We start from the raw sequence: 12,603 nt of genomic DNA, 5'->3' as shown, positions 1-12,603 counted from the left end.
TTTTATTTTATCTCTAAGCATTTTTTAAAACTATATTTATCTAGTTGAGAATTTCTCATATGTCCAATCTCACTCACTCAAACTCAGAACTTAACTCTATTCTTAGACTCCTTTTAAATGGCAAAGGTGAGGCTAAATTACAGATCCTAGAGGAAATCACAACTAGAAGAAGAATAAATTTTTAATTGTCGTATGTACCTGCCCCAGCATGTCTCACCCTCTTTTATCCCACAATGCGTGAGAAAGGGAATTCACAAGAGCTGTGTCTGTCCCGGGCCACAACTCTTGGAGGCACAATTCCTGGAGTCCTTTTTCCCTTACTCAAGAAGCCTGAAGGGATGCAAATGAGTAAGACTGACATTATTATAAGGATAATCTTGGGTCATTACTTTATTTAAAATAAATATTCCCAAGCAATGGCCAAAGCTTGCTGGTGGCTTTAGACAAGTTACTTAACTTGTCTGAGCTTCAGTTTCCTTACCTTCCATGACACTAATATTTATTTTCCACTTCCAACCAACAAACATTTAATGGAACTCAATACAATAAAGGAACATGCTAAGTTAGCAGGGCAGGTTTGGGGGTCATGGGGGTGATAATGGTGAGAAAGGAAGAAGAATGGAAGGAAGTTTACAGCATAAATGACACAGAGAAAAGAATAGGATCCTGTCTGAGAGGAGAAACAGACAGACACACTCACAAACATAAACACTAATTCCACAAACATCAACTGAACACTAAGAAGAATTGGTTAGAAAAAAGGTATCTCATTCATAATAGTAGCAAAATTAGGAACAAAACTAACAAAAAATGTACAAGACTTTCTATGGAAAACTATAAAACTTTACTTACTGAAGAACACAAAACAAGACTTGAATGAATGGAGTGATATGGTAATGTTCATGGATGGGAAAATGTCAGTTCTCTGAAAATTAATCTGTATAAAATATAATCTATATTGAAATTTGAATAAAAATCTCTACAGTTTTTAATAAGTCTGACAAATTGATTCAAAAATCCATAAAGAAGAGTAAATGCATAGGCATAGCCAATTTAGAAAAGAAGAAGGGAAGGGGTCTGTCCTTCAGGCATCAAGGTATAATTTAGATTTCCTTGATTGAAATCATGATATTGATGCAGAAATACATAAACAGACACAGCAAGTGAGGCGAGAAGCCATGTACCAGACCCATGTCTATACAGGAAGAAGTCATTTCAGTGGAAAAAAGATGCACTAGTCAACACATGATCTTCGGACCATTGGATACATTTGTAATTTCCATTTAAAACATACAATAAAATTCTATCTCTTCCTCACACTATATACAACAATTAATGCAGATAGAATAAATATCTGAACCTTCAAAACAAAACTAAAAATAGCTAGAAAAATATAGAATATTTTTGAGACTATAGGGAACACTTTCTTAAGATCTAAATGCAAAAGCCAAAAGGAAAATTCTAATAAATTTACCATATTAAAATTTAAAACTTCTGTAGGACAAAAGATAGGACATGATTCTGTATGTTTTTCAAACATGATTTAGAAAAATATAAATGGAAGAAAATATAATCAAGATATATAACAAAGAATTATTATCATGAATGTTCAAATCACTAATAAAAACTCAAGTAATCCAAGGGACCAAGCTTATGTTTTCGCAGTTCTAAAAAGAGGAGATGCAGATGGCCAGTAAACACAGTTTCTGAAATATTTCAGTTCACTAGTCATTAGGAGAATATAAATTAAAATAGCAATACAAAAACATTTCTAATCTATCAGGTAACCGAAAATAAAATTTGAAACTAAGTATTGGTGAGATCAGGGAAATAGGAAAGAAGTAATCATAAATTTATAAGATCACTTTTTAATGACATGTTAACAAATTTAAAATATAGGTTTAAAACTACACACACACACACACACACACACACACAGAGCTTCCTTCTACCCTAGAAAACCCACTTCTAGAAATATTTCTGAGAGATCTTTTTTTTTATTAGTTTCCGCTTTATAACAAAGTGAATCAGTTATACATATACATCTGTTCCCATATCCCTTCCCTCTTGCGTCTCCCTCCCTCCCACCCTCCCTATCCCACCCCTCCAGGCGGTCACAAAGCACCGAGCTGATCTCCCTGTGCTATGCGGCTGCTTCCCACTATCTATCTACCTTACGTTTGGTAGTGTACATATGTCCATGCCTCTCTGAGAGATCTTTTTGAGATATGCAAAGGGAGATGTGTGCAAGGATGTTGATCACAGTGCTGTTGGTAATAGCAGTAATTTTAAAGCAACCTGAAATTCCACTAATAAAACAGGATATATTTATAGGATGCAACATTATGAAACAGTTATAAGAATGAACTTGGTCTATACATATCAAAACAGATGGAGTTCAAAAACAGAATGCACAGGGAAGAAAAGCAAGTTATGGGATGATATAAATAGCACTGAGGAAATAGCAGGAGCAGGTCACTGCAAAAAACAGGAAGTAGTCCAGTGTGGTGTAGAATGAGTAGGGAGATACATAAAATTGGAAAATTAGCTGGGGCCAGAGAGTTGAATGTATTGTTAATTACTGTCAGTTTTTTTAAAAAATAGATTTAGTGTAAGCTTTCCACCTTCATTTTCAAAAATAGCACTGTAGAGTTCTTGGTTTCAGCTTGACTGTGTTGTTAATAAATCCTCATTACAGAAATCAAGCTTTTCTCCCCACTCCTAGCTCGTGAAATATGAAATTCTCCAACCTTTAAAAACCAACTTGCCGGGCTTCCCTGGTGGCACAGTGGTTGGGAGTCTACCTGCCGATGCAGGGGACACGGGTTCGTGCCCCGGCCCGGGAAGAGCCCACATGCCGCGGAGCGGCTGGGCCCGTGAGCCATGGCTGCTGGGTCTGCGCGTCCGGAGCCTGTGCTCCGCAACGGGAGAGGCCACAACCGTGAGAGGCCTGCGTACCAAAAAAAAAAAAAAAAAACAACTTGCTTAGGTTCTGACTGTGGACTCTAAACTGTCTATTGAAATCTTGGCTGTGCAGTGTGTTTGGTTGGTGGTGAAAAGATCTGAGACTTCCCATTCCTGCCTAGCTGGATTCCCTTCCCCTCACTAATCTGTCATCTCTTGCCAACAATCAGGCCAAAGATGAGAAGAAATGTTTCAGATAGGAAGGAAAATGCAAGGAGGAGAAACTGGGCTAGACTATGGTGATAAGGAGAGTCACCATGTCTCCCCTCAAACGGCAGGCCTGAGAGCTGGGAGAGCTCAGCTCAGGCCGAGAAGTAAGGGCAGGAAGGAAAGACAGGGCACAGATGCCACTTGTGGTGCGAAGTGCTGGCTGTTTCTCAAAATCCGTTTTCCCCTCTTCCATAATAACAGCTCTGTAGCCAGGCCCATGCGTGACCACGTGACTCTGTGTCACAACCTTCCTGATAGTTAGGATGTAGCCATGTTTCTCAAGTCCTCATCAATGGACTGTGAGAAGTGATGTGTGCTGCCTTGGGGTCTGGGACTTAAGCAGTTGAGCACGTACCTTCTCCACTCTTCTCCCTCTTCCAACCACCTGGAAGTAACCATGGCAGCGACCTAGCTTTCACCACGCAGATGTCAACCATGTCCCAGGGCAGTGGTTATCAAAGTGTGCTCTCGAGACCCCTGGGGATTGCTGAGACCCTTTCAGGGAGGAAACAGATCAAAACTATTTTCATACTAACACTGAGAAACTGTGTGCCTTTTCACTCTCATTCTCTCACAGATGTACAGGAGTTTTCCATGGGCTACGTGAAATGTGATATCATAGCAGCTGGACTGCAAAAGCAGACATAAGAATCCAGCTCTCTCATATTAAGCTAGAACTTAAAGGGATTTGTAAAAATGTAAAGCAATGTTTCTCATATCATTTTTTTTTTTTTTTTTTTGCGGTACGTGGCCCTCTCACTGTTGTGGCCTCTCCCGCTGCAGAGCACAGGCTACGGACGCGCAGGCCCAGCGGCCATGGCTCACGGGCCCAGCCGTTCCGCGGCATGTGGGATCCTCCCGGACCGGGGCACGAACCTGCGTCCCCTGAATCAGCAGGCGGACTCTCAACCACTGCGCCACCAGGGAAGCCCTCTCATATCACTTTTTTTTTTTTTTAGTTTTGGAAAACATGATTGCTTTTCATAAAAATGTGTTATCTTTGTTAACCTGTATGGATTTATTGTAATTTTTAATGACAATATTTAAAGATTTCAGTTTTAATTTCTCATATGCTAAATATCAACAGATATAGTCCATGTACATGAAAGCTTTTTGAATTCTTTAATAATTTTTAAAAGTGTTAAAGGGTCTTATGACCTAAAAAAACTGAGAACCATTGCCCTAGGGGCTGGAAGAACAATAACTTGGAAAGAACCTGCATCTGTGAATGAATGTGAGGACTGAATCTATGAATGAATGAGGGCCCTCATTCATGGAGAGGCTGTCACATACAAGAGAAATAAGTTACTGTGTTACTCCACTGTACCACTGTCTTTTTATTATAGCATCTTGGCTTCACTCTAAAAAATACAGACAATAGTCATATGAGTAGGACACTACTACATCAAAAACTAAATTATATGGTATTGGTTTTCTTGGGCAATAAAGGTACAGATATTTTAGATTGGAAGTTGGTGACCCTTGTTATACCATTGCAAAATGATTGGTATAACTATTGTGATAACTTGGAAGGCAGACCATGTTCTTATGGAGCCCATAGTTAGAGATGAAATGGCTAGAAAGAGCTAGAATGTTAGTATGTGTTGATGTTCTCTGTTGTGTTTGGCAACATATAACAAGAAAAAGATTAGCCCAAGAAAGAACTGACCAATTTGCAAGCAGATAAAGAAAAACAAAAGTATGTGGTAATTTAAGACCTCATAAGATTGAAAAAGCCAACTGCTTCTATACCTCTAGACAGCAGAATATATGGCTAGTGTTGCTCAAAGGACTCCCAATAATTACCCAACTCCTTCCAAAAGTAGGGACCCAGCCCTAAGGCAAAACCCAGACTAAGAATGTTGCCTTCCTACCCAAGCCTGTTGTTTTATATGGCCTCAAAGTAACTGCCATCAAGATGAGAAAACAAACAAAGCAGCTTAATATCTATTGATATGTCCAGAAAAGAACTTTGAATGTAGTTACAGGAACATGGAACTACCTGCAAGCAAAAAGAGCAGAAGCTGACCAAATTTTTGAGAAAATGCAAAGCAACTATAAGCCTAGCCAGAAAAAGCTTGTTTATTTTTCACACTTAAAATACCTCCCCTAAGGAAGGCATAGTCTCCAACACATCACTTTGATGTGACCTGTGACCATGCAGAATAATAGACAATAAGGAGAACTTCTCAGAGGGCCAGGGGACTCAGAAGAGAACAGGCAAAGAGTTACTCCTTGAGAGAGAAAATGGAGTTGCCAATGGGCTAAGCCAGGAAATCACTCCACTTTCAGGGCAGAGACCCTTGGCAATCCCTGCCTCACAGGATTTATTTGCTGCGGTTCAGGGACTACCATTTATATTGCCCAAATTCCCTTTTCTGAATAGGAGCCTCTATTTCTCTTCTTCTGGTATTACTCCTCCATTGCTTATTGTTGGCAGGGAAGTTAGATAACCTGATGTTTATAGGTGTCTGTGATGAGGAATCAAATCTGGACCGAATGGAGAGAACTGAATATCAATAAAGATTCTCGACTTTTGAACTAGATGATGGGGTTCTGGTCTGTGTTCTTTAGGGAGCGAGTGAGTACATTCTGTGTGGGAAGAAGGGAGCATGGAGACATTTGGATGGTCAGAGGGGCAAACTTGTGTAGAAGCTGCTAGTCAGTTCTCCCATCCTTCCACAGTAATAGAACTGGACTCAGTTTCCCAGCCTGCCTTGCAATTACAGCACACCTAAATTCTCAACAATGTCATGTTAGCAGAAGTGATGGATGCCACTTCCAGATCTGGGACTTCAGACCTTCATGTTCTCTTCCCCTTATGTGCCACTTGGAACCCATATGTGATGGCAACCCAGCTTCGATCAGACAGATGATGACATGGCCTAGGAGGTGGCAAAACAACAACTTGGAAAAAACCTAAATGATCTCAAGGAGAAAAGCTGCCCAGTCAATCTGGACTGTTCACGTTGACATTTTTCCCTATGAGAAAAAAAAAATACACTTCTTTGTCCACTTAAGTGTTAGGTCTTTTTCTTACAATGGTCTTACCATCATTAGTGTATATGGCTGATGTCAGAAATCCATCTCTTCTTATGTTCTGGACCTGTGAGGAAGTCTTGGGGAAAATTTTCTGCCTGTGTGTTTATACATGCCCACATGTTCAGTAAAAAAAAAGCTGGTTAAAGAAAAACTTTGAGGAGTGTGGTATAATAAAATATATATATTTAGTGTTTGTCCCTGATTCCTGACACAGAGCTTCTAAAACACTTGGAATTTCCTGAGTGATAGGAATGTCTTTTGCTGTTCGTAATTAGCACCTTCTGACTATACTTGAGTCTAATCTAATGAGGTGACTCAGGGCAGGGCCACTGGATAGCCTCAGGATGGAGTTGGTTTGCTGGAAAGACCAAGCATGAGGCTAGAAGGTGAGAACTTTCAGCCCCACTCCCCCGCCTCCACGGAGGGGAAGGGGATTTGAAGACTGGGTTATAAAAACTCTTCAGCAATGAAGTTTGGGGAGCTTTTGTGTTTGTGAACACACTGACGTGCTGGGAGGGAGGTGCACCCAGAGATGGCATTCAAGGTCCCCATTGTCAACCCCATACCTTGCCCTACACACCTCTTCTGTTTGGCTGTTCCTGAGTTGTATTCTTTATAATAAACTGGTAAATGTAAATAAAGCATTTTCCTGATTTCTGTGAGTTCGTCTAGTGAATTATCAAATCTGAGGGGGATGTCATGGAAAGCTCCAAATTTACAGCTGTTTGGAGAGAATACAGGTGCCCTTCGGACTTTTGAATGACGTCTGAAGCTGGGGGCAGTCATGTAGGACTGAGTCTTAACCTGCAGGGTCTGTGCTAACTCCAGATATTTAGTGTCAGAGTTGAATTCAATTCTTGGACATCTAGTTGGTGACAGAGGATTGGAGAATTGGTGTGGAGACTCCCCACACATTTGGTGTCAGAAATGGTACCCAAAAAAATGACATCACAGGAGCTTAAGCCTACCTAGGGTGTGGAGTAATAGGGGCTGACCCTAACACTTTGCTTTACATAAACCCTGCAGCTTTGCCTCTGCACCCTCCGAACTCCTGCAGGTCATCAAAGGCAGCACCAACTTCAGACACCACTGGACTGCCTGAGGGGGCAAGAACCTAGAACCTAGGCTGCTACAGTGGCAACCTAAGAAAATGTTACATCGGACTTTTCTAGCCTCAGAAGTGTGGCTCAGAACAGTAAATGCAAGTGACTGTACATTCTACAGAGAGATACCAGACCATCTCATGGAACCTGCTAGCAGATGTCCCCAGACTGATACTGTGACCCTTCACCCATTGTGGTGAAGGCCCATCACTCATGACCAGGCTATAGAAGAGAAGGTGGAGATTGATCAGGTGTGCAGAGAGAGCTGATGGAGAGTCATGCATTTTCTGGCCCTTCTTCACTACTTGCCCCATTGCAAGCAACATGAGGAAGAATTTCAGGATTCTGAGACATCACTTTAGGTTTCTGAGCCTGAACCAGGCCCAAGCTGAGGATAGCAGACATGTTAAACTGAATGAGAAACTGAAGTTTTGATTTATATTGGACTGGGCTTTGTTTTATTAAAATTTTTTCCAGCTTTACTGAGATATAATTGTGAACTGGGCTTTTAATACCTAAAAATGAAACTATCTGTGACCAGGAAAACTCTAGGATCTGCCTGAGTTATTATCCAGGGGAGAAGCAAGAGACATAGCATGTTTGAAAAGCAATAGACAGAAAGAATCACTCAGCTTTTCTGCTTGTACTCGCCAAGTGCATTTCATTTGAAATGAAGTGTGGACCAGGTTTGGGTGTGAATTCCTGCCTGCTTGGCTCTCATGCTTCCACTGTAGCCACGAATCACATGGAATGGCTGACATAGTACCCATTTTCAACAGCAATATCATTTGACAGCAATAGCAAAAACAAAAAATTGATTTTTCTAGTTTTTCTCTCTTCAAGGCCAGAGCAATTAGAACCAAGCCAGTAAGCTGAGTAAGAAGAGGTTCTGGACTTGTTGTGGGAGGGAGAGATCTGAGGAGGGGAGAAAGATATTCCAGCACAATAAGTATCCCCAAAACAGTTAATGTGAATATTCAAAGCCAGCTTTCATGAAGCTATCTTTGGCCTTGAACTGCCTAACTCCACACTTCTTTTATATGAGACATAAACTGACAACTTATTTGACTTAGTCCTCCTTGATATAATATCGGTCATATATTAAAGCCTTCTCTAAATAAGAAAAAGAAAAACAAGTTTGTAGAAAAATAGGCAAAGGAAAGCAGGCATTCACACAGGGAAGAAATACAAATGGTGAATAAGTATCTGAAAATATACTTAACCTCAGTAATAACTCAAGAAATATAAATATAAAAAGTGAAATAGTTTCTTACTTAACAGGTTGGCAAAAATTTTAAATATGAATTATATCTGGTTGGAAAGGGTCTGGAGAAATATACTGTTATTCAACATCGATGGGACTATAACTTGGAACATTCTTTTTGGAGGACAGTTTGGAAATAGCTATGAAAATTAAAACTGCATTTGTATATGAGCATGCACACATGTCCATGCCTGGGCATGTAACAGTGTAGTATATAGAAAAAGGCCTGGAAGGATATATAATCAGCTTAACACTATTTCTATTTCTCAGGAGAGGATGGGCAATGGAATGGAAGAAGGGCATTAATGGACGTTCACTTTTTACACCAGGACTTAAAATTTGTTATTTTTGTAATTAACATTTTTCAATGAAAAATTAGACACACTAGCTTTACAAAGATTAAATAGACATACAAAGTATTTTAATTGATTTATTTCTCTTTCAAATAGATTGTTGGGTATTGAGCAGGCATAGTCTACTCGAATTTGAGTAAACTTTGGCAAACTGAACCCTACCTTGTTATAGATAGGTGGTTTAGTGTTTCATACACCGGTGAAGAGGGCTTCCTTAACTGTGAGTATAGGGTGATATTTTACATCCCCGGGCAGTACTGAATAAGGCTTGTTTTAAGTGATTAAAGATTAAAAATACAATCTTAGGGAAAGTATTCTGAAGTAAAGTTCAGAGAGATTTGCATTTTTGTTAAAAAATAATAAATTCTATTATTGGTTTTTATCTTTTCTTTTTGGCAGAGACTGTCTTCAGTTTTTAAGCATGTGTGCCAATGAAATGACCTTCTGCCAACCCAAATGAATGTACTTGTTCATTTTCAGATTAGAATTCATTCCAAATAAGAGCAAGTCTTCCAAGAAATATATATATATTTTTAATCTCAAATATTTAAGCAAAAAAAAAAAGGTCATTTAAAAGATAAGGAGACATTCTTACTTGGTCCTCAAAAGACAGAGCCTGGGCAACATCTCTTGGAAATCCATCAATAACAATGCCCACTTCCTCAGGCATTTGCATCAATTTTTGTTTTATCTCTGTAATTGTTGTTTCCTTTTTTAAGAAAAAAGATGAAAAACCACAGTTAAACTTACACTCACAAGTGGTATAAAAATCTTTGCAGAATAGAAGCAAATTATACAACAGTACCTGAGGGGCCAGTTCTCCAGTGGTAATTATTTTGGCAATAAGACTCCATTTCCTACTGCTGCTGGTACTGTGGATCTTCTTCCTTAATAATTCTCCCACAGAAATGTATTGAAATCCATAACATTCAGCGATTTTCAAACTCTGAGTACCCTTTCCACTTCCTGGACCACCTATCATTTAAAACAGGCAAAATTGGGACCTTCTGATACAATAAGAAACACCCTTTCATACAACTATTATCTTCATCTTGAGATGCAGAGTCTAGACCAGTACCAGGGCAGAAACCATTCTACTTGTGGCATCTCGGTGTGACCTCTGAATGCAGAGGAGGTGTAGATTTAGCCGAGGAAAGGGTAGAATTGTCGTGATTGATTGTATTAGATGAAAGAGACATTTTTTCCCTTACCGATTTTAGTAAACTACTAGTTTTAAAAACTGAATAATGCAGTTGAAAGAAACCACTTCCCTTTTTCTGTGTAAACTCTAATACTTTTATCCTCTGTAATCAAAGAAAAAATCTATGAGATACAAAAAACAATGACTGCCATGGCAGAAATGTGTTACATCCGAACAAAGAGTTAATGTGCAGTTTCGTGAAATGTAAAAATGAGTTTTAACCAAAGGCACACCGATATTGACATGGCTTATTTAAATCTTTCTTTGAATTGTCTGTTCATCCATCTCCTTGCCTTATATCCTTTAAAATTCAAAAGAAGTTTTATGCAATAAATACGCAGAGTGAATGGAAGAGATCTTTAAGGTAGAACAATTTCATAGAACTCATGATAGTTTTGATTTTGTGATACATTAGCATGAAATAATCAATATTTTGCAACATAAATCAATACCAATAATCGGTAACTGCCATTTATTTTTTAAAAGCATAAGCAGTAAAAAATTATAAAATGTATGTCTCAGATTTTATTTCCAAATCATATTACATTATTTTAGTAAATTTATATTTCTAGACAACCTAGACTAACTGGAATCTAAAGTCTGAGCAAATTTCAAAATAAAGCACATAACAATCATCCCAGTCTAATTTGTTATTTGTTGGCAATTATAAAAATAAAATATTGTAAAATACTTAATCATAAATTATTGACTGTAGAAAAATATTTTAAAAAGTCAATGATAATAAGTAATGAATTGTTTTTGGTGATATTCACTGAAACATAATTATAATTGGTTAAGCAATATTAAAAATAAAAATTCAATAGAAAAGTGAGTTGATGTTCTCTCTACTAATTCAATTTATCAAGTTTTTTGGGGGGTAGCAATCATTTTACATACCATTATTTAGTACATTTAAAAAAATTCTTGTTGCAAATAACATAAGCAAAAAAGAATGGTGTTTGCTTCGCTTTATTCTGGATTTTGTAAGAAGAGTTCTGAGTGAGTGAACTTGGCTGGCTAGGGCTTATTTCCTCTTAAAAAATTTTAATGTGCAGAATTCTAAGATCAGCTAGTATACTGAGACCCCTTCCTTAACCTCAGTCCCAAATAATGATCCTAATAAAACTGGTTTTCGCCTTTTCATTGCCTTATTAAACTTATGATAGAAATTTGTTTACATTTTTGACATTGTCTTTCTAAGAAACTCTAAATCCAACCCTATTAGACTTACCATTATAAACTACTACTGTATTAAATTCATTACTTCACAAATGAAAAGTTTTGGTTCCAAATAGCTGCTCTTGGCCTATTAAGCCATGGGCTGGCTTGAAGACAAGCCATGGACTGGCTTGAAGACAAATAATTACATGATCAATGCCGTCAACAAATTCAAACTAATTTGATCCCTGAAGAATGAAAGTTATCTTTCATATTTTCACACCTGATCTGACAAATCATCAAAATAAGAGAACATATTGAATTTTTAAAAATTCAGACATGCTAAGAAAGTTATGGCACCTTCAAGGAAAAACAATTTTTTGTCAATTAATGGAGGCATTAGCAGACAACAAAAAAATACGATTAGCACAATTGACAGAGAAGAGCATTAATTTATTGGATGAGTTTGATTACCGGAGCTTCCTAACAAATTAATCTTACTTTCTTCTCTCTGAAACCAGAGTAAGTTTAATTTTGCTATATTTATTTAATTCTACTACTTATAAATATTAGGATCCATCTAACTCTTAGATTTTATGATTATGCTAACATAAGAGAGATTCATTAATATCTGTGCCAAGAAGGTTACCTTTAAAAAAAAAATCTATATTACCAGAAGGGAAATTTTGCTTATTTGGATGTAGATATCTGTACCTCTCCCACTCTTTTTCAGGTTGGAACTAATAAAAATTTGTAAGGTTCAGGTACAATTATTTTATAATTCCTCAAAAGTCATAAAATTGTCCCAATTTTCTCAGATAACCTCAGATTCACTTTTTCTGTTCTTCTCTTACCTCAGTCCTCTAAAAGTTATTTACACTCATTGGTTCTGTATCATTCTTGTAATACATAAAATGTTACAACACACAGTGTAAGTCTAAAACCAAAATCACACCCTTGGGAAGGAAGTTGATTTTATTGAGTAAAAAAGAACTGTGAAGTGTAGGAGATTTAAGCATTTATATCTTCTCCACAGATCTTAGTTTACTGAAATAGTTTAATCATTTTCATATAAAATTCACAATGCACAAAAAATTCACATATATTGCTGTGTTATACAAGAACAACTTGTTTTACACCTTTTTCATGGACAATCAAGCCTTCATTTGTTTATCCTGATAATAATCACCAATATTGTACTAACAGCAAGAAAAACAAAATTGAAAGAATCTCATTATAAAATGGTGAAATAATTTCCAATTATTCTCCACCTGTAACTCTAATTTTTAATGAAGCATTTCCTTGTCT

The 12,603-nt window shown here is 37.6% G+C and overlaps 1 protein-coding gene across 6 annotated transcripts in view; it reads right to left on the bottom strand.

Annotated features, from left to right (window-relative positions):
- AK5 (adenylate kinase 5) overlaps positions 1 to 12,603 on the bottom strand; it is a gene marked incomplete at both ends in the record, with an annotated part of 246,350 nt that overhangs the window by 220,925 nt on the left and 12,822 nt on the right. For all 6 annotated transcript variants that reach the window (XM_079727384.1, XM_079727385.1, XM_079727388.1 and 3 more), the window contains 2 exons: positions 9,532 to 9,645; positions 9,742 to 9,911. In XM_079727384.1, coding sequence (XP_079583510.1) covers positions 9,532 to 9,645; positions 9,742 to 9,911 — 284 coding nt within the window. The remainder of the gene's footprint in view (positions 1 to 9,531; positions 9,646 to 9,741; positions 9,912 to 12,603) is intronic.

The sequence above is a fragment of the Hyperoodon ampullatus genome (assembly GCF_949752795.1).
Source record: "Hyperoodon ampullatus genome assembly, chromosome: 2".
Classification (NCBI taxonomy): domain Eukaryota; kingdom Metazoa; phylum Chordata; class Mammalia; order Artiodactyla; family Ziphiidae; genus Hyperoodon; species Hyperoodon ampullatus.
Note: the sequence above shows the minus strand (reverse complement) of the source record. Positions and strands in the feature narration are given on the sequence as shown.